A 25,928-nucleotide genomic window follows, 5' to 3' on the forward strand; every position below is an offset into this window, starting at 1 on the left:
ACTAGTTTGAATCAGTATAAAACACTAGAAAACAGAGAAAATTGATATATAAGTGAAATATAACCAAATTAATCAGAATCACAATCAAAACCTAATCAAATCAAATCACAAATCTATACACAGTTCTACTAAAAATCCTTCAAAAATACCAATGCTGTCACATGCATACTTGAAGAAAACTACAATGGTTACAAAAGTAGCATTCTAGTGGTATTAGTGATTTTAAAATGCATGGACGCATGGGGCTTACCATATGCATACCGCAATCATTAAGAGTTTTCTGGCCAAGACCAGTGGCCGTCTGGTAGTTTTCAGCATCTACTGCTCTCCTGCAGTGCTCTAGCATTCGTAGAACAGACTCAACGGTCTGGATTTGCATCCAGTGCTTTCGTAGCTCTGCATCAATGGTCTCATTATCTGGATCCAAGCAGATGCTCTCCTTCAGCTGCTGCCTGACACTGTTGAAGAGCTCAGTGAATGGACTGAGGTCTGTAGGACTCCCAAGTCGCTCTGCCAGAGAGCACTCAAGGGTTTTAGCCTCATTTTTTACTGTGAGCTCCCAAGAGGCGAGCTGCTCAATGACCAAACTGATTTTTTGCCTTTCTGCTGTCAGCTGGGATGGATAGAGATCTTTCGAAATGGCCTCAAGGTGGTCAGCGGCCTCTTGACATGTCATTCTCACCAGAGGTAGCTCCACCAGGACAGCCTGACAAAAGCCGAGCCTTATGTCAGCTCCTACACTTGAGTCTACAATCTGCGACAAGCTCTTCTTCACCACCTCTTTGGAGTTCTCCATGTGCTGCCTTAAAATGAGGCACTCCTCATGCTCTTTGGCTTGCAACTCCAGCAGATGCATTCTCCTCTGTAGGTCTAATATAGTGTTGAGCATCTCTTTTCTCCGAGAATCTGGGCAGTGTGGAATTTCCGGCACCTTGCACAGGAGCTCCATCAGAATGTGCTGAACAGGTTCAAGAGCCAAGAGCGAGTCCCTTGTTACGGGATACTTCTGCCTCATGACATCAGCACTCATCTGTCTCAAGCTCTTCAGAATGACGTTCTGTTCCTCAGCAGAAGATCAGTGGCCTCTTGACATGTCATTCTCACCAGAGGTAGCTCCACCAGGACAGCCTGACAAAAGCCGAGCCTTATGTCAGCTCCTAAACTTGAGTCTACAATCTGCGACAAGCTCTTCTTCACCACCTCTTTGGAGTTCTCCATGTGCTGCCTTAAAATGAGGCACTCCTCATGCTCTTTGGCTTGCAACTCCAGCAGATGCATTCTCCTCTGTAGGTCTAATATAGTGTTGAGCATCTCTTTTCTCCGAGAATCTGGGCAGTGTGGAATTTCCGGCACCTTGCACAGGAGCTCCATCAGAATGTGCTGAACAGGTTCAAGAGCCAAGAGCGAGTCCCTTGTTACGGGATACTTCTGCCTCATGACATCAGCACTCATCTGTCTCAAGCTCTTCAGAATGACGTTCTGTTCCTCAGCAGAAGATTCCTGAGCATGAAGGAGTTCTTCAAGCACCCAGCGCAAGGCCCACTTACGGTTCACAACCCTAGATACCTCTTCTTGTAAGGCTGTTAGCCTATTGATAAGCTGAAAGCTTTCGAGTACACTCAGACCGTGATTCACACTTTTTACTTCATCTAACAGAATCTCCAAGTTATTTGCTTGTCTCTCGGCTTCCTTCAAAGCCTCTGTGCATACCTGAAGCTGAACCCTCAATTCTGGGATAGTAGTTTTAGGTTCAGAAGCCACTGTTTTACCAGACTCTTTTTCTAATACTGAGGTTAACCAAGAGCTGCTGTCAGTGATCTGTTTCCACAGTCTCTCTCTTATATGAAACAGTCTGTTCATTTCTGCAACAGCACATTCGGTCTTCTCTGTAATCTTAACGTACAAATCCTCTAGGCAAGCAAGGGTGGGAGACATGGAATCCTCCTTGTCAAGTCCTGTAACTTCCTCTCTTAGCTCTTTCAATACAGAGGCCAACTGAAACTTCTTAAGAGATGTTTCAGACTGCAGTTTCTTCATGTGGCTGACCTGGTGACTCGCCTCTTCAGGAAACAGAGCCAAACTCCTTCTCCTGCTGACTTCGCTTTCCGAATGTTTAGCCCATGTAACATAGTCCCTTATAATCCTCGTGATCGGTGAACAGCCATTGCCATTCGAAGTCTGAGAGCTGAGCGTCTCCTGAGTCAGAGCAAGCTGAGATTTCAGGCCCTGCATTGCGTCCTCAACATCTCTGAGCTCTTTTTTTCCCAGCGGACTTGAGGAAAGAGCCTGAGAGACCTCAAGAAGGTACACGTAGAGCTCCGCTAACGCTGTCAGGTTTGCAGATCTGACAGTTTCTTGTAGCTCACTTCGGCAGTCCATTTGTCCTCGAGAGGGATGCGGAAGAGAAACTGACTTCTCCAGAAGCTCCAGTTCATGGTGCAGATCTCTGGCTTCTTGCAGGAGTGCAGATACTTCTGCTGTGCAGATGTTAGCACACCACAGACTGCTGGAGGCAACCCGCTCTATAGTTTCCCATCTCTCCTGTAAAGTCCTGAAAGGTTCAATGCAGGCCACAGGTCCCTCTGCCTCATCCAGATGGGCTGAAATCTGAGAGCATGTCTGTAGGAGTTCCTCTAGTATGCCTCTCTTCTTCTGCATGTTCTTCAGGAATGCATTCAGCTTCTCCACTTGCAAGGTGCTGCTGTCAATGCAATCCCTTCAAAAATGTCAGAACAACGTGGTTACTTTTCATTGTTGTACAACATCTACACTATCAATACAGGTACAGTACTGTAATGGACACACCCACTCATTCTTTATTATGACTATTTCCAACAGTTTACGTCATTGACCATTTACAATTCATTTTAAACTAGCTATACATATGTATGTGTACATATATATTTGTTTTATATGTATATATGTTTTATGGGGATATTCCATAGGCATAATGGTTTTTATACTGTACAAACTGTATTTTCTGTCCCTTTAGCCTAAACCCTACCCACAAAACTTTCTGCATTTTTAGATTTAAAAAACAATTAATTCTGTATGATTGATATGTTTTCCTCATGGGGACCAAAAAATATCCAAAAACCAAAGGATTTTGGATATTGCCATCTTTGTGGGGACATTTTTTCCCCATAATGTATGGTTTTCCTGAACACACACACACACACACACACACACACACAGAGAGAGAAAATGTCGAGCATGCTCACTGTGTCATTGTGTTGAGCTCAGCCTCCAGGTTATGTAGAGTATCCGTGAGAACCCGTTTTTGCTGGTGGTACTGTGTGACCTGCTGGAGCTGTGCCTTTTTGAACTCCACCATGGTTGAGGTATCCAGCAGTACTCTGTTCCATCTGTCCTCTATGCTCATCTCAAGCTCTGTGGAGCGTCCTGCACTAGATTCACATTGAGGCAGTCTAGACACCTGCTCCAGGACATATTGCCGGCAGATCTATGAGACACAGATATCATGACATAACATTTGTTACTGTCATTTTAAATGGTTATAATTCAAAAGTTTCACTTGTGAGCCAGATTTAAACTAGTTTTGCATACATAATACATGGAACGCATGTGAATTTCAGAAGGTTTTTGTATTTGGTTTGTCTCTTCTGCTTTAATTACAGGAGCACTCGAGCTGCATCAACTCCAGAAGTTTATGTAAAACCTGACAATGTTCACCAGCATGACTTGAGATGACCTAAAGATCATCTTGAGCTCCAATGGAAGCAAGAACATCTGACCTTTTAAACAAAGGAGTTGACATAATCAGTTACAAATCTGATTACATGTGACCTGGAAATCTTCATTTTAAGTCATATGTTTTGTAATCAGACATCTCCTGGGTGTAGTGAGGGACTGTTCGGGCTGTTTTTGAAAAATGGTAGATTGGGGCATTGTCCACACCAACAGAGCTTTTTGAAAACGCTCTCCAAAGTGGATACAATTTGAAAACGCCGTTTTCGAATTGTAGTGTGGACTGTGAAAACTTAGGTTTTTGAAAACGATGACGCATGTTTAGTCATGTGACGTGCATTGACCAATAGATATCTGTTTATAGCGGTATTATGCCTGTTATGTGCTATTTTCACACTGTTGCTAATGATATGTTACTTTGTACACTCTTCATATTACAGTCCAGCAAAGATGACAGAAATTTGCTCACAATTGCTGTCCTGCAGCAAAACATGAGGGCAGTTGCATTTTACATCAAACAAATAGTTAGTGAGTGTGACCTGGACACCAGTGAATGTTGGGATATTTTCGTAAATAAAATTATAAAAGAACTGCATGAAAACTTATGTCTGCTCCATCTGTATCATCTCAGTGAGCTTTTTATGAGGTTTTACACATGCGCAGTAAGGTAAATGTAATGTTTTCTGATGTTTCAGTGTGGATGAGAAACTTTTGGAAAACACTTGAAAACGCTAGTGTGGATGGAGAATGTTTTGAAACGAAAAATAATTTGAATGTTAATGGTTTAATGTGGACGTAGCCTGGATCTTCATGACTAGTACTGACAACCACTACTGTCAACAGCTGTTTACAGCTGGAGGTTTTGGAGAAACCAGTGCAATGAGGTAATGTACTGTACCTCAACTTCTTCCAGCTGATGAGCCATATGTACAATGCTAAGTTGGGCCGGTCTGTACCGACATCTGAAAACCCACAGGACAGTCCATGCCAGACCGCTGTCAGACTCTAAGAGTGATGAGTTCTGAAGCCAAGAATCTTTCCTTGGTCTAGATTCCTGAAAAAAAATAAAAATAAAAGTATCTTGGTTTTAACTTATAACAGATACAGAAATACAAACTGTACTTTTTTTCTGAAGCCATTTTTTGTCTCAAAAGTGCAAATGTTTAATTTGCCAAAAGTTGCTTGAGTTTTTCTAGTTCAATTCATAAACAAAATCATAATGTATACATACCTCAGTACCGTGACTGGTGATCAGAAGGGGCTGAACCTTAGTGATGGTGTTCAGTAAAGTGGCCCACACATGTGTCCCCGTAGGCTGCTCCGCATGCCTCATTTGATCCTCACCGTCTGCTCCTGATCCTCTGTTTTGGGACGTTTTGTTCCCGGCAGATGAATCTGAATTTGCTCGGTGCATTTCTTCATACTACAATAAAGCAAAAGCGTCAGTTTATATTTTAGTGAACATTTTCACCACAACAGCTTGCACCTGTTTGCTCATTTAAAAGGGAAACAGCTCTGGTTTTGACTTGTTAAGTCACGGTGTCAGAAGAGCAAGGAATGCTGCCAAGTTGGGAATTGAGTCTTCCCTCTAAAGGCGTGGTGTGCATTCAAGCCTAAAACAACCTCAGGAGGCGGTACTGCAGGAAGTAACGCTAACTAAAATGAGTTGGTATAACGAAGCCTAATGAAGTTCTTGCTCACAGAAACAATACTGCATAACCTGATATCAAAGCAAATGGATTGAGTCAAACACCACAGAGTCCTCCAACTTCACTGCAGGCTCCTCTTCTCCCTCCGCAGGCCCCGAGACCTTCTTCAGAAATGACTTACTGTAGTTGTGCTGCCCTACTTGCTCCAAGACTCTCTCCTCATTTTCCTCCTTTACGCTTACGTTTTCCACTTTAAGGCATGTCCCATTCCCATTGCTTTTCTTCTGTTCACCTTCTTCTCTATCCAAATCTGAGATCTCATCTTCCTCTTCCTCAGGAACACAGTCAGTTTGTCCTGCTGCTTGTTTAGCACCGCTGATTCCATTCTCCTCCTGCATGTTCTTGTCCTTTTCTGTCTTTTTTAACATGGGTGTCTCTCCATTTTTAGCAGTTAATTTCTTTCTTCTCTGTTTGTGAGAATGAGAGAATGAATAAAAGGAGAGAAGGCCAAAATTAGTACTGAAATAGAGGTGCAACACGAATGGGATATAAATGCAAAATAAACCTCTTTGGTTGAGGGTTTCACATGGATTCCTTTGACTGTTTGGACGACACCATCATAGAACTTGACAGTGTAGGATGCTGCAGGATAATTAGAATCACATATGAAACATAAAAATGTAAATTTGAGTAAGAATCGGTTCATGTGACACACCAGTTTCATGCAATGAACAGCATACCATCTTTATTGACATCCAAGACTTTCGCAGGATAAAATCGACAATCGGACCAGCTGGCAAGAACTTTTTCATTCACATGAAATCCCTGCAGGGAGTATGAAAACAGAACTAATTAATTTGCTTTATCAGTGGCTTTAAATGTGGCTAATCCATTGAGAATTTAGGGTCATAGTTTCTGATTTTTAAGAGATTTATTGACCTTGATAGATAGTCATCAGGTTCTGTAGGGCTCCTATGATACTGTTTCCTGTTTTGTTTTGTTTTTGATGTCTGAGAACCTTTTATGGAGTTACATTACAGTTACAAATTGTTCAGATATTATTGCAAATTAAACACCTAATATTATATTATATTATAATATAATAGGCAGGGCACGTAGAAATGAGCTGTTCAAAAAAAAAAAGTCCTTTAGTGATTCAGATCACTATATGACGGAGTGAAATGGAATTTAAATTGCTGTAAACAAACAGTGAATAACTCCGATAACTACTGAAGTAGTTACCAAGAAACTAATTTATTCTAGTTCTCAAAGCTAAACATTTTCATATTTCAGTTCAGGCCACTTTAAAAATGCACACCCTTTGAGAACAAACAGACCCTTGACAAGAAAACTACCTGCACAGCTGTGAGTTTCTCTTCAAGTGTGATCTGTCGGTTCTCATCCTCAGAAACCTGAAAATCACTCTTCAGATGCAGTTCACTGGTCCAGCTGCAGGCCTGCTCTTTGAAGTCTTTCAACTCAAGAAGAGGATCTTGTGTCTGGCCTCTGTGTGACTGTTCCTCTGTTTTACCATAAGATTCACACTGTATCTCAGACGCAGTATCTTCTGTTTTTTTGATCCGCCACTTAATGTGCTTGGGATCTCGGGCCATCTGAAGATTTTCAGGTCTGTTGGGGTACATCGCTTGCTCTCTCTTCTCTATGACCAGCTCTCTAGCCATGCAGATGCTTTTTTGAAGTTGAGCTCCATCTTCAGCCAGTGCCTGCAGGTTTTCTAGACCTGCAATGCTGGCCAGAAGATTTATCTGCTGCAGTAATGCATCGACCTGCTCTGCCTCTGCTTGCAGCTTCTCCGATAAGCCCTGTCAGTCAAAATGGTAGGCTTAGCTCATCAAAAAACATTTTTTAGGTGAACTGATTGAGGGTTTAAATCAATTTAAATTCAAGTACAGTATGTGACAGAGCCATTGAGAGAGCCAAATGTAAACCAAAATGGCCAAAACTGAACTTCACTGCATACTGCACAGCAGCATTACATTTGACTGTTCACAGCTTAGTCTTAAAGCATAAACATTCACCTGGACGGTGTTGACGACCTGTGGGCTTTCAGATGTGGTCAGTGAGGTCAGTGCATTTGTGATAGTTTGAATGGAGGACAGGTGATCTGCAATATCAGACGCCACCTTCCCTTTGGCAGCTTCCAGCTGTCTGAAAACATCACTGGCCTCAGAAAAGAGCTCCTTCACCTCTGCCATCTTCTTCCTCAGCTGGCTCTCAATCACCTTTAAAAACGAACTAGTGAATTTGCTGAAATTTGAACAAGATTAATAAAAAATCTTAATTGTTAATACTAACTAATACATGAGGTTTACCTACAGAACACAGGATATCACATCAATTTTGCATACAAATGTCGTTACACATTCTCTAGCATTAATTAAATAAAAAAGCATTCTGAAAAGTTGCTGGTGTGTCCGAAAATCACCTGTAGCTCCAGTAGGAACTCACGACTCTGCAGCAGCTCCTGGATCTCTGATGATCTGCGATGGAAATGTTCAATGTTCTCCTCTTGAATCCTGAGCTCATCCTGTGCAAAACAATTATATTTGACACAGATACTGTCAGTTGTGACATCCATAACAAAAAACTGTTTCAATCAAAGAATTCACCATTTATGCAAGTCTGTTCAAAAGCTTGGGGTTAGTACATTATATATATATATATATATATATATATTTAATAGAGGTCTCTAATACTCACTATACCAAGGCTACATTTATTTGATCAACTATATAGTAAAATAAGTAACATGTAATTTATTCGCAAAATATAAATCTGCAGTGAATACTAAAAATGATCTAAAACGATGCAGTTAAATACTGCCATCTGCAGTCCACCAGGAATGGAAGCACTGCACCTAGTATTTTCCAGTAACTTTGTACCTTACTGATCAAGAGCTGCAGGTTGTCTTTGCCCATATAGGAGGCCTGATCACCAATAGTCTGCTCTGCTTTCTGCAAAGTGCTGCCCAAGCGATTTCGGCAGCTCTGAAACTTCTTCAGTAATTCAGTCAGAGAGACACACTGTTCACGACTGAAATAGAAGCATGAAACGAATGTGTCCATTTTGCAATACGTGCAGAAAAATGGCATTTCACAAAGAGCTTTTATACAATCATGTGTTTGTCATCACCTCTCTGTGACTGCTCTGTGCGCGTTTTCCAATTGCGTCTGCAGCTCGCTGATGCCTGTGTCTGAGGTGCTTGTCTGTGCACAAGTATTTGTTAGATCCTGAATCTCTGAGCGTAGTGCAACCAGTTTACTCTCCATGTCTGTCAGGAAGCGTAACCTGAGAAAGAGAGAGAGACACTGGCGAGACTGAGACAGAGGCATATCGTCTCCTTTATTGTAACCAATTTATAGGTAGAAAATTCTCAGAAGTCATTCTGACAATTGTTTAACTATCCAAAATGGATCAAATATAGGCGTTACTGTGAGAAAGCACTCATGCATCAATCACATCATTATCTTCCATACATGTCTATATATATTGTGGTGAAAGTTTATTCTATTTTATATTGTATATTTCAACTGTTATTTTAATTGACATAACTAGTAACTTGTTTTATTATTTTTGGATAAATTAAAATTAAATTGAATTAAATTAAATATGCTTTAGAAATACTGTATGAAATACTGAAAAAACAGCCCTAATTTTTATTGTATTTTAATTTATATTGCATATTACAATTGCTATTTTAATTACCATAACTAGCACCTTGTTATAATAAATTAAATTAAATCAAAAAGGTTAATTAAAAAAAATTGCAATATACGATATAAAATTAATTAAATGATTTCTAAAGCACATTTAATTTATTGTATGCAAGGCAAGAGGAAAAATAAGCATGCCTGATTTTTTAAAAATGTATATTGCAATTATTATTTTAATAAATATTACTAGCATTTTTGGATTAATTTAATTTATCCTTGAAAATACTGTATGCAGAAAAAAAAACAGAAAAGCAGTCCTGTTTTAAAGTCTGCTGACCTGTGCTGTAGTGCAGGAAGTGTGGGCTCCTTCAGCCCATGTTTTTCGAGTGCCGTCAGCACCTCCCTCAGGGTGACCTGCAGGCCCATCCTCTTCCTAACGAACGCTCTGTCCATCTGTTCTCCCTCCACTCTTCCTTTCCCTCCTCTGTCAGACTGCTTCAGCCCTACAGCCAGTCTGGCCTCGACCTCTTCAACACGCAGAGCCAGAGCTGAAACCATCTCATGACAGCTGCCTGGTTTATCATCCAGAGTTATTCTCATACCAGCATCATCCAGCAGTTGGTCTAGCTGAACCGATTCATCCCTGGCCTGCTGAAGGCTTTGCCGGATAGAGACTAAACTGTGATTTGATGCACTGTGAGCTGCATTGAATTCGGCATTCACCTTCTGGAGATGGGATAGGAGGTTCACGAGGCCCACCAGGGCTGATTCACTCTTTCTCAGACATTGTCTTTGCTGGTCCAAGCATTTTGTGCGGCTGTGGAGCGTTTGCTGCAGAGGAAGATGAGCTTGGAGCTCAATGGGACTCAGATGAGAAGCATCACTAACTGAACCGTCACTCTTAAGCAGAAACAGCTCCTTCTCGATACTTTCATCTAGACGCTGAACATGCAAAGTACATCAGTCCATATAAGGTACATTACGCAAATATTTAAATGTATGCTTTGAATGAGGAAGCAAATATTTCCTAAAGGTAAAGTTATCAAAAGTCATATTTTCCTAGGAAATTTTGTGTCAGTTGTTCGATTGTGAGGTGAGAAAAACATTTAGATCTACAAGTACCTGCAAGCATGAAGATGAATTTGGAGGATAATGTACCTTTATTTCTTCATGTAGATTTTTGGGATCAGCAACGGCAAAGTTTCTAATATTCAGAGGTTTCTGACTAATCTGTTTGATATGATCAGAAATCAGTCTGATCTGATTGTCCGCAGACTCCAGCAGCTCTACCGCAGTTTCAAGGGACTTCACCCTGAACAACATATAAAATAACATTATTATTGTGCCACTTACACCATGTCTACACTGTATGGGACAGCTTGAGGCCGTCTACACTGGACGCGATAAGTAACCATTGCAAATCATTTGAACTTTGTGTTAGTATGTCATAAATAGAACAAGGCCTCAGTTTACTCTCAGGGATTTGTCATGACGCATCCAGTGTAGACAGCATAAAGGATTATAATGGGTTCTATAGTATTTTGATGCATTGCACCGCGCTGCACAAGTCCGGTGTAGACACAGTGTTATACTTATGGCTAACAGTAGCTCTGCTCCAAAAGCTAGCAAGCTCCCTTGCAACATGGTCATGAAACCTTTGGATCGGCTTTAGAACAACAACAACTCTGCACCACAGAAATAGAGCTCCACATGGGTGGCCTGAGAATTGACATCAATAAAGTTGGACATTGGACAAAATAGTTTATATTTATTTACTCTGAACTGTTTCCACAGATACTTTTCAGAAATGAATGAGAAATTATTATAATTAATATGTTTCCTTATCCACAGAGTTTGTCTGCATTCTGGATTGACTACATCTCTCACCTGGCCTGAAAGCACATCTGTTGTTCCTTCCACTGTTGAATAAGCAGAGTTCTCTCCTGCTCCATATTACAGCCATCTTCCATGCGCTGAGAGCTCTGGGAATACTGAAGCTCAAACTCACACCAAAGAGCATCTGTCCGGTCCTTAAGAGCCTAAATGAGCACACAGCTATTTGTATACAAAATGCACCCCAAATGCAGGAAAGTGGTGAAGGAGACTAACCAGTAGGTGCTGGAGTTGAATTCTCAGGGAGTCAGCAGAGATACTGGCATTGCTGCCGGGGCTGATGGGAAACTCTGATCCTAGCTGCTGACTGTTGTTAAGCAGCTGCTGCTGGAAGACTGACTGAACAGCACTGTAGCTGGAAGGAGAAAAATGCATATACAAAATTTGTCCATAAAATGCTTATAAAGGATAACATTCTAGATTTTAATTGATAAATAATAGAATTTAAATACATATTTATTTCATAAAGTAATCATTATGATAATTTTTAAAGGTAGAAGCATATAACTTGCATATAGAAAGGTCCTAACATTGATTTTATATTAGAATTTTACATCTTTAGATAGTATTGACAGAGTAGGGAAATATATCCATTTCTTGAAGGTTCAGGAACTTGTATCAAAAGTGTTTACCTGCTTTGAGTTTCCTCTGTGGTAACCTTCTCTTCCTGTGCTGAACAGGGGTGGATGACGGTCCTCTCTGGTATCTGTTTTATCTCCACAATGTTGGTCTGGACAACAGCCTATGAGAGAGAATGACCACAGCGTCATTAAATGTAGGGGTCAAACGACCCCAGAACAAGCCAATACAATGTTCAGCAGCCCTAGCCAATCTCAGCAGATTAACTCCTCTGAGCTGTCCATGTGTTTAAGAAGGTCAACAACATCCAATCAGATTCTCATAAGGTTTATCTCTGTGTTTGGCTACAAGCAAATTTGACCATGCCAAGAAAACGTGCCATGTTAACACTGGGCAGATATGGAGCTCACAGATGCTCAAGTACCAGCCAGTGTAAAGTCATGCTGGTGTGAGAGACTGAGAAAGAATAATAAAAAAATACTCTTAAAAAAATATATACTGCATTGATCAAAAATAGATAAAATAGTCATGTCACACGCACACAGACATGCAGCAAATGATCACGTGTACCTGCGAGTGGTCAAGGCTTAGGTCATCCAGCAGTACAGTCTTTCTCACCAGGACACAGTCCTTGACTGCTCCCCCCCTGCTGTGAACACACACGTGCATGTTTACTTAGTTATGTAAATGACATACAGTACCATAAACATTTATATAAAGCTAACTATAATTACTATATACTAAACCTAACTCTTGAAGACAATGTATTTATGTGAGGTATGTACTGTACACAAGCACAAATACATAAGAGACAAGTTAGTTTAGACTGTCTATAAGAAAGGCCAGAGTTTGAAAAAGACATGCAATAATATTTAAAATTTGGGGTGGTTAATATTTTTATATGTTTTTTATATGCTCACTAAGACTGCATTGATCAAAAATACATTAAAATGTAATAATTATATTTTAAAATAACTCTTTTCTAATTTTTAATTTAATCAGTGTCACGTGATCTTTCAAAAATCACTTAATATGCTAAAATAATATGCTCATTTGGCGCTCCATAAAAATTATTATTGTCAATACTGAAAAAGTTGTACTTAAAACAGCATTTATTTGAAATAGATTTTTTTCTACTATTACACGTTTACTAAATGTTTATTTCTAAAACATATACTGTATCAGAATATATATTATTAATATAATATAACCTAGATATTTTAATTATATAACCTCAATTTCCACTCTGTTTCTTACATACCCATCCTGGCATGGTGCCAAGGCACTTGTGGAGTCTGTGCGGCACTGAACAGTCTCCACCTTCTTTGTGTCTGTTCTCAGATGGGTGGTGCTGAGAAGAACACTCTCTGCAGGCTGCAGACTCTCTGTAATTCTTCTCAAGGCTTCCAGATGCACTGAACGCACAGCTGCTGTGGCACATACCTGAGGTGTAAACCCAAAACAAACTAATTCCAAACTCTTTGACAATGATGACACAATGAAATAAAAATTTGTCTATCACAAAAACTATTTTAAACATGGTTTGGGGATGAACATCAAAGTTTACGCTAATGGGAGTTAATATCAGTCAGCAAAGAAGTCTTCTTCGTGGCCATTTAGAAAGAGTGCTGAAAATCCCATTACAGGTAATGAGGCTTGCTAATTGGTTGTGACTAGAGAGAAATGCATGCAAAATGTGATATATAGATGAAACGAAAACAAGTAACCGTCTAAACATGCATGCAGTCAATAAATGATCCCAGTTACAACAAAATCATCCCTTGATGATTATAAAATGATAAAACTGAGGTTTAAATAAAAACTGCTGAATAAGGTTTAAGAATGTACATACTTTTAAATAAAACCTCTGTGCAAACATATTCATGCATAACTCAAGATTTATTAAAAATAATAACTACATCCATGCGTTTTAATTATGCACCGTATGGGCCAACCCCCATTGTATTTTGCCATGTTGAAATGAAGTGACCCAAAACATTAACGCTAACTAAAGAACTAATAGAATGCACCTTTACAACTTTTCAGGAAAACGTAAATGGCATATAGATACGAGTAATTCGCAAGCATTACCTAAACCAATCACAACAATCCAATTCTGATAGTTTGTGTTTACGACTGTACTGAGCAGCATACACTAATGCACAGCTAGAAGGACCATGATCTCTCTCTTACCTCCCACTGGGCCCTGACTGACTGAGAGAGGAGGTCCATGTCTCTGAGCTGGGCATCAGAGCAGAAATCCCCCATTCTCTTCACGGCTTCTAGAAACGTCTCCAACACTGCAGGCCTGAGAATACGTGACACCGCCTATAGAACCAAAAAATATCAGAAGTCATTAACAGCTTATGTGTATGTGTTTTGACCAAACGTATGTTTCTTTTAATCCATTCTTTGATTGCAAATAACTACTGGATTTAAAACTACAAATGTTTAAATGGCCTCACCTGTTTTTTATTGGCTTGTTTTTTAGATTTGTCTCTGGTACTGATCACAGAGATGACATCTTGTATATGTTCATGCAGGTGCTTTTTGGCTTTATCCAGTCTGCTCCTGGCCAAAGCCTGAGCTCTAGTATACACCTCATTCTGTACTGGGACATGGGGAACACCTGGAGCCTCTGATGGCTGTGGAAAGCTGTGACTTTTGGATAGAACCGTTTGTCTTTGGTGTAGGGTTGTCAGGGAGGTCAGAGGTTGCCATTTTGGTGGCTGCTTGATTGGCATCGTTTGTTGAGTCACTGTTACCAGTGTATGCAAAGTGCTTGGGCAGGATGCAAGCGAGGTTACAGGCAGAGTTTGTGATGGCTCATGGGGCTGAGGAAAACTGTGACTTTTGGCCAGAACCCTTTGTCTTTGGTGTGGGGTCACCAAGGTGGTTTGAGGTTGCCATTTTGGTGGTGAACCAAGATGCTGCTCGCCTGGCATTTTTAGTTGAGTCATGGTAACCGATGTAAGCAATGTGCTTGGGCTGGACATAGTTGAAGATAGAGACTGCAGAGGGTTTGATTGTTCAATGCCACTGGTTTGGCTTGAGTCTACAGAGATAACCTGAAGGTCGGATGGTTCAAAGTCCCTGGTTTCGCCTGAATCTACAGATATAACCTGGATAGAGTCTAATGGCCTAAATCCACTGGTTTGGCTTGAGAGAACCTGTAGCTCTGATGGTCTGAAGTCACTGGTTTGGTTTGGGTCTACAGAGATAACCTGCAAAGGGTCTAAGGGTCCAAAGCTACTGGTTAGGCTCGAGTCTACAGAGATCAGTTGAACTTCAGTCTGGGGTTTCATTTCAACCTTCCTGCCAACAACAGATGACAACAAAGGCTGTTTGAGCTCTGCATGCTGTACTTGGCACATAGCTTTTCTTTGGTCTTTTGGAGATTTATCATGATTCTGTTGGAGAACCTGGGGCTGTACGCCACTGGTGGCTTTCAACTGAGAAGAATAGAGTTCTTGGCTTTGATGTTCTACTGGGCTCTCTGGAGAAAGTATGCTGCTTTTGGAGAATGTCTGTTTCTGATGGTGTTGAATGGTTCCAATTTGGGATTCAGGCTGAGAATATGCCTGTACGAAAACCTTGGAAGCGGGCTGTGCACCTTTAGGCTGTCCTTCACGCTTCACTCCATGAGAACTGAGCATCTCGGTAACCTCCTAACAGACACACAGAAGGGTGTGAGAAGTTAAAACATCATGATTTTAAGCTTTCCTTAACCGATACTGGCCTGCAATGAAATTCACCTGACAGTGCGAGACAGTCCGTTGCAGTCGGTCTTGTAATGCAGATGTTCTGAAGTAAGGCAGGGAGGAGTTCTTTTGCACCGATGTCACAAGCACCTGCAGGTCCTCACCTTCTGTCACCACCTGTCCTTCCAACTGTAGACCTCTGGAGATCAGTCCCTGCAATGAGAATCACAAGAAACGACAATGTGAAAGCACTGTTTTAATCAACCAAATGAACTCAAGAACTTGATTTTGCTCACTTTAGCCCTGGGATGTGGCCCCCGGTGGCCCCTATGCTGCCTTTCTTTTAGGTGGTTGCAGACCTCTTGGGCTTCTGTGCTCCAGTTTTCAAGCTCAGCCAGCCTGCCCTCGAGCAGAGATGTTGCTTTTTGGAGTCTCTCACACACCTGATCCACCCGGGTCAAAGTCTCAAATGTCTGCCAAGAAACATGTCCACAGATTTGTTCAGTTCCTAGTTAAATCAATTATTCTCATTAGAGACACAGAGTGTTTAGAGCGTTGGTTGACACTCCAACATAGATGGTAGTACTGCACCTTAACTCTGTTTGCCACCTGTCATAAAATACAAAAAAAAACAAAAACAAACAAAAAAATCTTAATGCAGTATGTAACTACTACTGCGCACAAAATCATTTAGAAGTGCCGACCAACAGTTGTTTTTGTACACTTTTGTAAAGTTATTTTTACAATGTCTATCTCCGTCTGTCAACACACCTTTTTTGTTAAAACACAAAATAAAAGTTAAAGACGAATTTGACTGACAGCATCATTTATTTTTGTCACATTATTCATAAAATTTCTGTAGACTTTGCAATAAAATTGTTACTGTGAATTCTTTTAGCCACGATAATTGTTCAGTAAAAATATGATTTTGCAACAGCCCCATTTCAAATAAATGTATATATACAAATATGAACAAATCAGTCTGATGAACCAGTTCACTGGAAAGGACCAACTCAAAAGAGTGATTTATTCACTCACAGACTCGATGACTCATAAAGATTATTTAAAATTGTATTTGTATTTGTGTGTTCCACTGGATAACTGAGGACAAGTTAAAAAAAAATCATTTTTGGGTGAACTGTCTCTTACTGTAAATACATACATGTATAACCTAAAAGGAATATTGCCTGACCTCTGGAAGAGTTTGTCTGAGTTTCTGTAGAGTTTCTTCTTTGCAGTCTGGAGATGGAGACAAAGAGTTCAAATTGAACGCTGACATCTTCTTAATTATGCCCTGAGTGAAAAAAAAGACAAGCATAAACAACCTTGACAAGAAAGTGGAAAAAATTTAAATGATTGTGAGAAACAGTCAAGACAAATAAAAAAAAATAAAAAGAAGAAAACAAACATCAAGAAAGACAAATAAATGAGGGAATATCTAGTATAACAATACGAACAGTATGAAGCACTACAGCTAGGACAGAAAGATCAGAATACCTGGAGTTTCTTTCTGTAAATGCGTAGAGGTCCAGATGACGCCTCCACAGTCTCTCTAAGCACCCAGCTGGCTTCCTGCATCAGAGACTGAGCAGCCTGGACACCCAGGACTGCAGCGATGGGCGGAGGGGCCACTGCCTGAAAACATGCCATTTACAAATAAAATAATAATTATTTTTTTTATGAACAATCACAATCTTTTCAAGGGTGTAGAATGTTAAAAGACAAAGAACAAGAGCAAGCACATGCTTTGATGAACAGTAAGCACAAATTATGAAACAGAATGTTCCTGTGGTTTTGAAACACAATGGGCCAAAGTACCAGCTTGTCAGTGTATTACTCAAAGAAAGTGAAAAATAGTAGTAACGATCCACCAACAAGTTATGCAACTTAAAGAGAGAATCAGAAAAGGCTGGGTCTTGGCAGGGTTAAAGGCAAAACTCTTTATTTAATCCAGTAGAACAAGTTTAAATTGAAACATAAGTTCAAAATAAACTCTTTGCCACACCTGCTTGAGAATGAACCGAGTAAATTCACCGGCAATAACTATTTCTTACCAGCTATGAAACTTTTTTTTGCATTATTTCTGTCCTTGACAATGGGATATATTTAGTTTTTTCCTTGAATATTTTGTGAGAAACACCTGCATCATGTTTTCTGTTGCCAATATCAAAATATATACTGAAATTGGTGGTTTAATATGAAAAAATATTACATGTGAGAGATGTCAGTTTTACAACAGGCACCTTAGATACTTGAATGGAATAATTTCCACTGAAAATGTTTGTCAAAATTCAAATTGTAAGAGATGCTGCTTGTGCTTTTGTCTCGTTGTTTTAAATCACTCCGATTGGCATTCAAACTGACTTAAAGTAATGAGCAGTTTTTTTTAAAGTTACTAGAAATTGCTTTATTTCTTTAACAAAGACAACTTTTACTTGTATTTTGGCATTAGGCAAGTGTTCATTTTGGACCCTGCTAGAGAAAAACTAGAGAGGTCTGTCTTTACAAGACTCACAAACTTGGTCCTTTTTATAAAGTCAGCCCACTGTATGTTCAGTTTGCGGAGCTCTTCAGTCAGAGAGTGGCTGGTGGAGAAGGAGCAGTTTCTTATAAAGTTACTAGAAATTGCTTTATTTCTTTAACAAAGACAACTTTTACTTGTATTTTGGCATTAGGCAAGTGTTCATTTTGGACCCTGCTGAAAACTAGAGAGGTCTGTCTTTACAAGACTCACAAACTTGGTCCTTTTTATAAAGTCAGCCCACTGTATGTTCAGTTTGCGGAGCTCTTCAGTCAGAGAGTGGCTGGTGGAGGCATCACTCATATCAATGAGAAAGTTTCCCGCCTCATTCAGCTGGGCTTGACGTGATCTCCACTCATTCAAGTTGGAGGAAAAATGCTTGTGCTACATTATAAAAGAGATCACAAGACAAATGACAAATGAACCTCTGATAAAAAGCAACCACATTCAAACATTATGCCCTGACCTAAGAGAAATGACATTAATACATTTAAGTGCAGCTTAGGTGTTCAAACACTTTTTTTTGGGCACTGTATACTTTGTATCCTGTTTTTAATGGCAAATGCTTTACAGTACCTCCTGCCCGTGTGCCTCTGATTGTCCCTCCTGGCCCAGCCAGACCTGTAATAAATACAGGCAGTCTTTGTAGGACACCCATGCAGCCAGCACACGCTCCATGGTGGATCTTGCTGCTTCTGCAGCTTCTGTACTGACTCCCGTCTCACTATCGGCCTCCTTTACCTGCCTGTTTACCACAGGCGAGTCGTCGGCTGGAAAATAATCAGAGGATAGAGGATAAATCAGGCATAAGTTACAGGAAAAAGCACTAGCTTTCTTAAAAAAAACATATATAACAGAACAGCCAACAATATAGACTTACCCAGAGCTGCTTTGTTGGTATAACTGACTGCTGTGTCCTTCAGCTTATGAAGTGCTTCCTTCAACATCCACACCAGGCCTTGCTTGTCAACAGTGTCCTAAATGGCATATAATCATTGTTTACGATTTAAAGCTTTTATGTTTCTTGAAAAATGTTGTCACTAACAAGTGGTTAAATGGGACTACAGAAGTTGTCGGACATTAAACGTCATCACTTCATCTCACCAGTCCGTTTTTATAGCCTTGTTGCGTTTATACTCCCCCCCAAACTTTCTATTTTGTTGATTTTCAATAATTTTTTTTAAGTTATGCAACTGTGATGTACACTACCGGAACGATTTTTTATGTTTTTTTACAGGAGTTTCTTATGCTCATCAAGGCTGCATTTATTTGATCAAAAATACAGGAAAAAATTTGATATTGTGAAATATTATTATGATGTAAAATAATGTTTTTGTATTTTAATATACATTAAAATCTAATTTATTCCTGTGATGCATAGCTGAATTTTCAGCATCATTACTCCAGTAATCATGCTGAATCACATGATCCTTCAGAAATCATTCTAATATGCTGATTTATTATCAGTGCTGGAAACTGCTGCGCTGCTTAATATTTTTTTGGAACCTGTGATACTTTTTTTTTCAGGATTCTTTGATGAATAAAAAGTTAAAAAGAAGAGCATTTATTTAAAATAGAAATCTTTTCTAACAATATACACTACAGTTCCAAAGTTTGTGGTCAGTAGAGTTTTATTCTTTCATTATTTATTATCAGTGCTGGAAACTGCTGTGCTGCTTAATATTTTTTTGGCACCTGTGATACTTTTTTTTTCAGGATTCTTTGATGAATAAAAAGTTAAAAAGAAGAGCATTTATTTAAAATAGAAATCTTTTCTAACAATATACACTACAGTTCCAAAGTTTGTGGTCAGTAGAGTTTTATTCTTTCATTTTTTGAAAGAAATTAAAACTTTTATTCAGCAAGGATGTGTTAAATTGTTAAGAAGTCATAGCAAAGATTTATATTGTTAGAAAAGATTTATATTTTGAATAAATGCTGTTCTTTTTAACTTTTTATTCATCAAAGAATCCTGAAAAAAGTATCGCAGTTTCCAAAAAAATATTTGGCAGCATAACTGTTGCCAACTTTGATAATTCTAATAATAAATCAGCATATTAGAGTGATTTCTTAATGATCATGTGACACTTTTACTGGAGTAATGGCTGATGGAAATTCAGCTTGCATTACAGAAATAAATTATATTTTAAAGGATATTAAAATAGAAACCATTATTTTATATTGTAATAACATTTTGCAAGATTACCATTTTTTTTATCAAATAAATGCAGCCTTGATGAGCATAAGAGACTTCTTTAAAAAAAACATTAAAATTCTTACTGATCCCAAACCTTTGACCGGTAGTGTAGTTCGTTTAATGCCTACAAACAGCTTTTTACTTCTAGTGATTGTACTGTATTTAGGCCTCAATTCACAAAAGTTTTGTTCATTTGTAAATATTATCATGATGAACAAGAATGATTTTTGTTGGTCACAGTTTATTTTTGCAACAAAACAAAAGCCAACTAAAAAAAATCCTAATGGCTTTCTGCCGAGGAAACCAGTGTGATGTTAATTTCAGGGTTGGCCTACAAAAGTATGTAATCTCTGCAATGCTTTATTGTTTTAAGCATGTTTAGATATGGCTTCACTACTGTATGCCTTCACTAAATGCAGAATGGTCAACAAATAGTTAAAAAGGCAAGCAAAGTTGTCATGTAGCTGTAGTCCTCATGTATAAACTTGCTAGCAGTTAACATTTTCATGCAACAAAACAAAAGCCAACTAAAAAAAATCCTAATGGCTTTCTGCCGAGGAAACCAGTGTGATGTTAATTTCAGGGTTGGCCTACAAAAGTATGTAATCTCTGCAATGCTTTATTGTTTTAAGCATGTTTAGATATGGCTTCGCTACTGTATGCCTTCACTAAATGCAGAATGGTCAACAAATAGTAAAAAAGGCAAGCAAAGTTGTCATGTAGCTGTAGTCCTCATGTATAAACTTGCTAGCAGTTAACATTTTCAAAATTCACTTTTGAGGTGACTGACTGAATGTAATTTATGTTGAAGAACAAACTTTAAAAGTCTTGAAGTAATGTTTTACAACAGACTTTATTTTACAAATCAAAACTTAAAACTGCGATTCTAAAAAACATTTGAAATTTCTGAAGGAAACTTATGGCAAATTATTAGCCATTAGCAGTGACTGCTCTATAGGGCCACATACATGCCAATCCTGTTGCAGAGAGTGCACAGACTCTTGGGAGCCATAAGGTCCTCTCCACAGGCTCAGCTTAGACTTCAGACATCCCAGCAGGTCATAAACATGGTGCATCTGCTCTCTGTATTGTAGCTTGATGCCGTGGTACTTGGCTGTCACTCTGGCACTGGTAAAACTATCAAAGAGAATGAGGAACATTAGCAAGAAACCTGGGTCTCAAGAAGAGGACAAGATTAAGAGAAACTGAGGGATGGTGCTGCTGAAAAGACCATCTTATGGCACTTTTCCACTGCATGGTACGACTCGGTTTGCTTTTCCACTGCAGTTCAGTACCGCTTCAAAGTGGGTGGGATTATAGACTGATTGTTATAGTTGCCACCTTGTCTACTGACCACGATACAACCATTTCTTTTTTCAAGTTGCGTGTGACGGTCATTTAAAGCAAGTCGTTTAAAAAAAAGTTGTGAATAAATTATACTGCGGTGGCTGTTGCTGACTATTTAAATCTAGCGTGTTTGGTGTCTCGTGTCGCAAATCCAATGACGCTGTAATGGCAATTCTCTCTGACCAATCAATGATCTGCAGTGTTTACACGTCACATTTTAGTATTGGTACGGTTCGCTTGGAACCTCAACCGAGGTGGTACTAATAAAGTACCAGGTCCTATACACAGTGAAACCCCCCCCCAAAGTGAGCCGTACCAAGCCGTATCCACCAGTGGAATAGTGTTATTAGACCAGCAAACTGTGCTGGTTTGGAGCTGATCAAGCATCCAGTGTTCTAAACACTACAGACGCTGGTCATTTCAGCAGGAAGTACTGAACAGATTTTGTTTTCCAACCGTCTCTTGATCTCCTCCAGCTTCTCGATTGGCACTTGAAGACAGCCATCATCATCTGTGTTACGGTAGTGATGAAGGGTGTTCAAGTGCTGGCTTAAGTCCTCAACCAAGACCTGAGAAAGCAGGAAGAATAAACATAGACATACACATAATTCAGAAGTACACAGTGAAGCATGATAATACCTGTTTACACACTGACCTTCAGCTGTTCTTGCTTGTGTCTGGCATCTCTGGCAGCAAGTGCATGATCTTCTGTGCTCCCGCTGTCTTCAGACAGCACAGCTTCCATATGCTGGAGCCACCGGCCCAGTGTGTTCAGAGGGGCTGGCAAACCAACATCAAGCTCTGTTCTGTACTCTTGCAACTGGGGAGAAGAAAGTGTGCAAAATAATCAATAATAAAAAATAAGATTTTTTTGCCATTTAATTATTTGAATATTACTTATATTACTGATGCCATCATAAAAAAAATAAATTTTTATGTCAGAAAAAACATATTTCTTTAAGAATATATATGAAATATATAATAATATTATATTTATTTTTAATTAAATGTTACAGAATTTTAAATAATTGAATATTTATTTGAATTCAAATTATTATTTACATTTGTGACCCTGGACCACAAAACCAGTCATAAGGGTCAATTTTTTGAAATTGAGATTTATACATCATCTGAAAGCTGAATAAATAAGCTTTCCATTGATGTATGGTTGTTAGGATAGGACAATATTTTGCTGAGATCTGGAAATCTGAGGAAAATCTGGAATCTGAGGGTGCAAAAAAATCTAAATACTGAGAAAATTGCCTTTAAAGTTGTCCAAATGAAATTCTTAGCAATGCATATTACTAATCAAAAATTAAGTTCTGATATATTTACGGTAAGAAATTTACAAAATATCTTCATGGAACACGATCTTTACTTAATATCCTAATGATTTTGGATACGATACGATAATTTTGACCCATACAATGTTTTTTTGGCTATTGCTAAAAATATACCCCAGCGACTTAAGACTGGTTTTGTGGTCCAGGGTCACATTTATAGTTATGCATTTTGCTGATGCTTTTATCCAAAATGATTTACAATGGAGCAACATAAGCATTATTTATGATTTTACCTTCAGCATACCTGATATCTTTCTTCAGAGCCAACAATATTTATAGTACACAATGCCAGGTTTATTAGAAAGCTAGACTACTGTAGGTTGTTTATTTAATTTATTTAAGGTTTTAATTTATTCTAATGTAATTTTAATTTCTAGGTGAATTATTTATTTAGGTTGTTATGCTTATTATATTTATCTTAATAATAGCAAAGAATATTTGGACGTTATACTGCTATAAGTTTGTTTCTGTGTTTATTATGTTTACAAAAAATAAGAGTCTAAAAATGTATTGATGTATGTTTTTTCCATGACAGCTATAACTTCATAAACACTTTTGCTATAAAGAACGATATTGGTGATTTGTTTAGAATTTCCAGTGCATTCCCAAGACTATCAGAACTGTCGAATTCGTATTTCTGTGTAGGTTTTAATTTATTCTAATGTAATTTTAATTTCTAGGTGAATTATTTATTTAGGTTGTTATGCTTATTATATTTATCTTAATAATAGCAAAGAATATTTGGACATTATACTGCTATAAGTTTGTTTCTGTGTTTATTATGTTTACAAAAAATAAGAGTCTAAAAATGTATTGATGTATGTTTTTTCCATGACAGCTATAACTTCATAAACACTTTTGCTATAAAGAACGATATTGGTGATTTGTTTAGAATTTCCAGTGCATTCCCAAGACTATCAGAACTGTCGAATTCGTATTTCTGTGTAAATCTGTATTTGGTGACATATTTAATCAGCAGAATTCACCCTCTCCTCCATGGTGTCCCAGGCTTTTCTCAATGCCATCTGCTCCTCACTTGGTTTAGCGCAGTGTCTCATTGCGCTGAGAACTGTAATAACTGGACATCGCTGGTCATAATAAGTCCCCAAAAAGTTCTGAAATGCCTTGGATAAAAACATAGACAAATTCAGGGCTTGTCATAAAGTGTGTGTTGTACATTAGGAAGTAATGATTTACCATTTTACATTCAGCATACCTGATACCTCTCGGCATATCCATTCCCCTCTGTGGAATTCCATGCCTCCAATAACTCCTGATAGGCTCGCTCTAGCCAGCATTTCATCTCTCTGGCTTTCTGACTGGGTGAAGCCTGAGGGCAGGGCAGGAAACATAGAACTGAATTAAAGATTGATTGTCAAATCAGAAAACATGCTAAAACAAGTAAAGGCTGATTCTGGAATGATATTTTGACAGAGGAAAACTGTGGAGGAATTCACAAGCGCTCTGGGACGTCTGTACCTGGTGGAGTGGGGAGGCCAGCACAGCAGGAGTGAAGTATGTAGGGAGGTTGACAGGAGAAAGGCATGTGGGAAAGAGTAGAGATTGAAGCTGCATCCAACCAGGAGGGGGCAACAGAGAGTAGGAGGTAGTGAATTTGGAGGGCGGGAAAGGGGGTTAGAAAGAGAAAGAACATAAGAATGAATAAAGAAAGGCAGACCAGCAAAAGCATAGATGCAGATGGGAGATTCAGTTGGAGGTGGTCTTACCTCAAAATCGTCATCAGCTACGGGCAGGTCGTTGGAGTACTGCAGGAACTGAGCAATGTATGTCATGATAGACTTCTCATCAGGGTTACTGACATCAATGTCTGAGAGGAAAGAGAATTTAAATGTACATAAACCGTCAATAATCTTAAAAAGCACACTAGACCAGGGGTTTTCAAACTTTTTGATGCCCAGGGCCCCAAAACATGATCCCTTTGCAAAGTAACTTGTTACTAAAATACAAAGGCTCCTGTATATTTTCATGTATAAAGACTTGCTTATATTGTATGAAAAATATAAAAAATATTCTATAGACATATTTAAACAGGTTTTTATACTGTCATTATAATTAGTGATTTATCATATCATATTATTAATATATTATAAATATAAATATCTGGGAAATATCTACTATTTATGTAGTATTGACTATTTATCTATTTTCCACCCACTATTAGAGCAGTGGTTCTCAAACTTTTTGACCCACATTTTCACAACATTTTCCACAAAAATATTTGTAGGCCCCATGACTACTCCAGTTGTTCATAATTAATAAAAATAACTATTTTGTATTCACAATTTCTACCAGGGGTGTGGACTCGAGTCACTTGACTCGAGACTCGACTCGGACTCAATTCCCAAATTTGATGACTTGCGACTCAGACTTGACATAATTAAAGAAGACTTGAGACTCGACTTAGACTTTGACAGCAAGGACTCGAGACTTGACTTGGACTTGAGCCCTGTGACTCAGAAAGACTTTATGATCAGATCAAAGTCGTTATAGACGCGTGCCTGCTTGCGCTTGGACTGGCAATAAACCAGAGACTGCGTTCAGGGAGCGCTGGATAGGCTAGTATAAATCAATGGAGTAATAGCATAACTTACGACAAAAGAACAGAGATGATACAAAAAATAAAAAATAAAAAAAAAATTTACATGATTCGTCTAGTAGCGATCTCCGCTCATGAAAAGCACTGCCCTGTCCGTTTGATCGCCGCCCAGCAGACACACGGAGCGGACATGAGAAACTTCACTGGTGCTCGCCTCATCATCACTGTGACCGCTGCTGTTAAATATTGACATTTATATTTTATTGCGTAGTATAGTAATTGCTCTGCAGTAAAGCCATTCAAACCACTTAAATTTTTGCTGATGATATTAGTTTGTTTTATGCTTGCGGTAATTATGAGTGAAACGTCACGTCATTATTGTGTATCAAACAGTGCCACCTTGAGGAAAAAAGATGCATTGCACATATTGAGTCATCAGATATGTAAATGTAGTTGCGCAGGAAAAATACTTACATTATTTACTTTTCTTGTTATATTGTTTATAATTAATAGATTGAGGAATACTAAGAAAGTTGATGTCTAACTTAAAAAAAATGAAGGAGGGAGAGGGTAGAGAATGATGTCCCGAGTAGGGTTGTAACGGTATGAAAATTTCATATCACGATTATAGTGACCAAAGTTATCACGGTTATCAATATTATCACGGTTTTGTTCAAATTAGATGAAAACGTTCAAAAAGAACTGATACACACACTGAAAACATTTCAATAAGTTTTATATTTGAAAATCAACAAACAA

General features: G+C 38.7%; 1 protein-coding gene across 1 annotated transcript in view; it reads right to left on the minus strand.

Annotated features, from left to right (window-relative positions):
- The window catches only part of LOC107568118 (nesprin-2-like), a gene marked incomplete at its 3' end in the record, with an annotated part of 87,994 nt that overhangs the window by 55,514 nt on the left and 6,552 nt on the right, over positions 1-25,928 (minus strand). Inside the window, 35 exon segments of the mRNA XM_016253968.1 lie at positions 251-931; positions 1,354-2,716; positions 3,222-3,463; positions 4,607-4,762; positions 4,940-5,131; positions 5,558-5,824; positions 5,923-5,999; positions 6,098-6,182; positions 6,695-7,180; positions 7,397-7,600; positions 7,804-7,905; positions 8,261-8,411; positions 8,511-8,666; positions 9,369-9,973; positions 10,190-10,343; positions 10,919-11,070; positions 11,141-11,279; positions 11,557-11,666; positions 12,074-12,152; positions 12,765-12,946; positions 13,697-13,831; positions 13,969-15,171; positions 15,259-15,417; positions 15,501-15,677; positions 16,397-16,498; positions 16,702-16,839; positions 17,939-18,109; positions 18,302-18,495; positions 18,606-18,702; positions 20,891-21,059; positions 21,726-21,838; positions 21,925-22,089; positions 23,599-23,736; positions 23,829-23,942; positions 24,340-24,440. Of these exon segments, the coding sequence (XP_016109454.1) occupies positions 251-931; positions 1,354-2,716; positions 3,222-3,463; positions 4,607-4,762; positions 4,940-5,131; positions 5,558-5,824; positions 5,923-5,999; positions 6,098-6,182; positions 6,695-7,180; positions 7,397-7,600; positions 7,804-7,905; positions 8,261-8,411; positions 8,511-8,666; positions 9,369-9,973; positions 10,190-10,343; positions 10,919-11,070; positions 11,141-11,279; positions 11,557-11,666; positions 12,074-12,152; positions 12,765-12,946; positions 13,697-13,831; positions 13,969-15,171; positions 15,259-15,417; positions 15,501-15,677; positions 16,397-16,498; positions 16,702-16,839; positions 17,939-18,109; positions 18,302-18,495; positions 18,606-18,702; positions 20,891-21,059; positions 21,726-21,838; positions 21,925-22,089; positions 23,599-23,736; positions 23,829-23,942; positions 24,340-24,440 (8,759 nt within the window).

This window comes from Sinocyclocheilus grahami, unplaced genomic scaffold (assembly GCF_001515645.1).
Source record: "Sinocyclocheilus grahami isolate Dianchi unplaced genomic scaffold, SAMN03320097.WGS_v1.1 scaffold1216.1, whole genome shotgun sequence".
Lineage (NCBI taxonomy): Eukaryota > Metazoa > Chordata > Actinopteri > Cypriniformes > Cyprinidae > Sinocyclocheilus > Sinocyclocheilus grahami.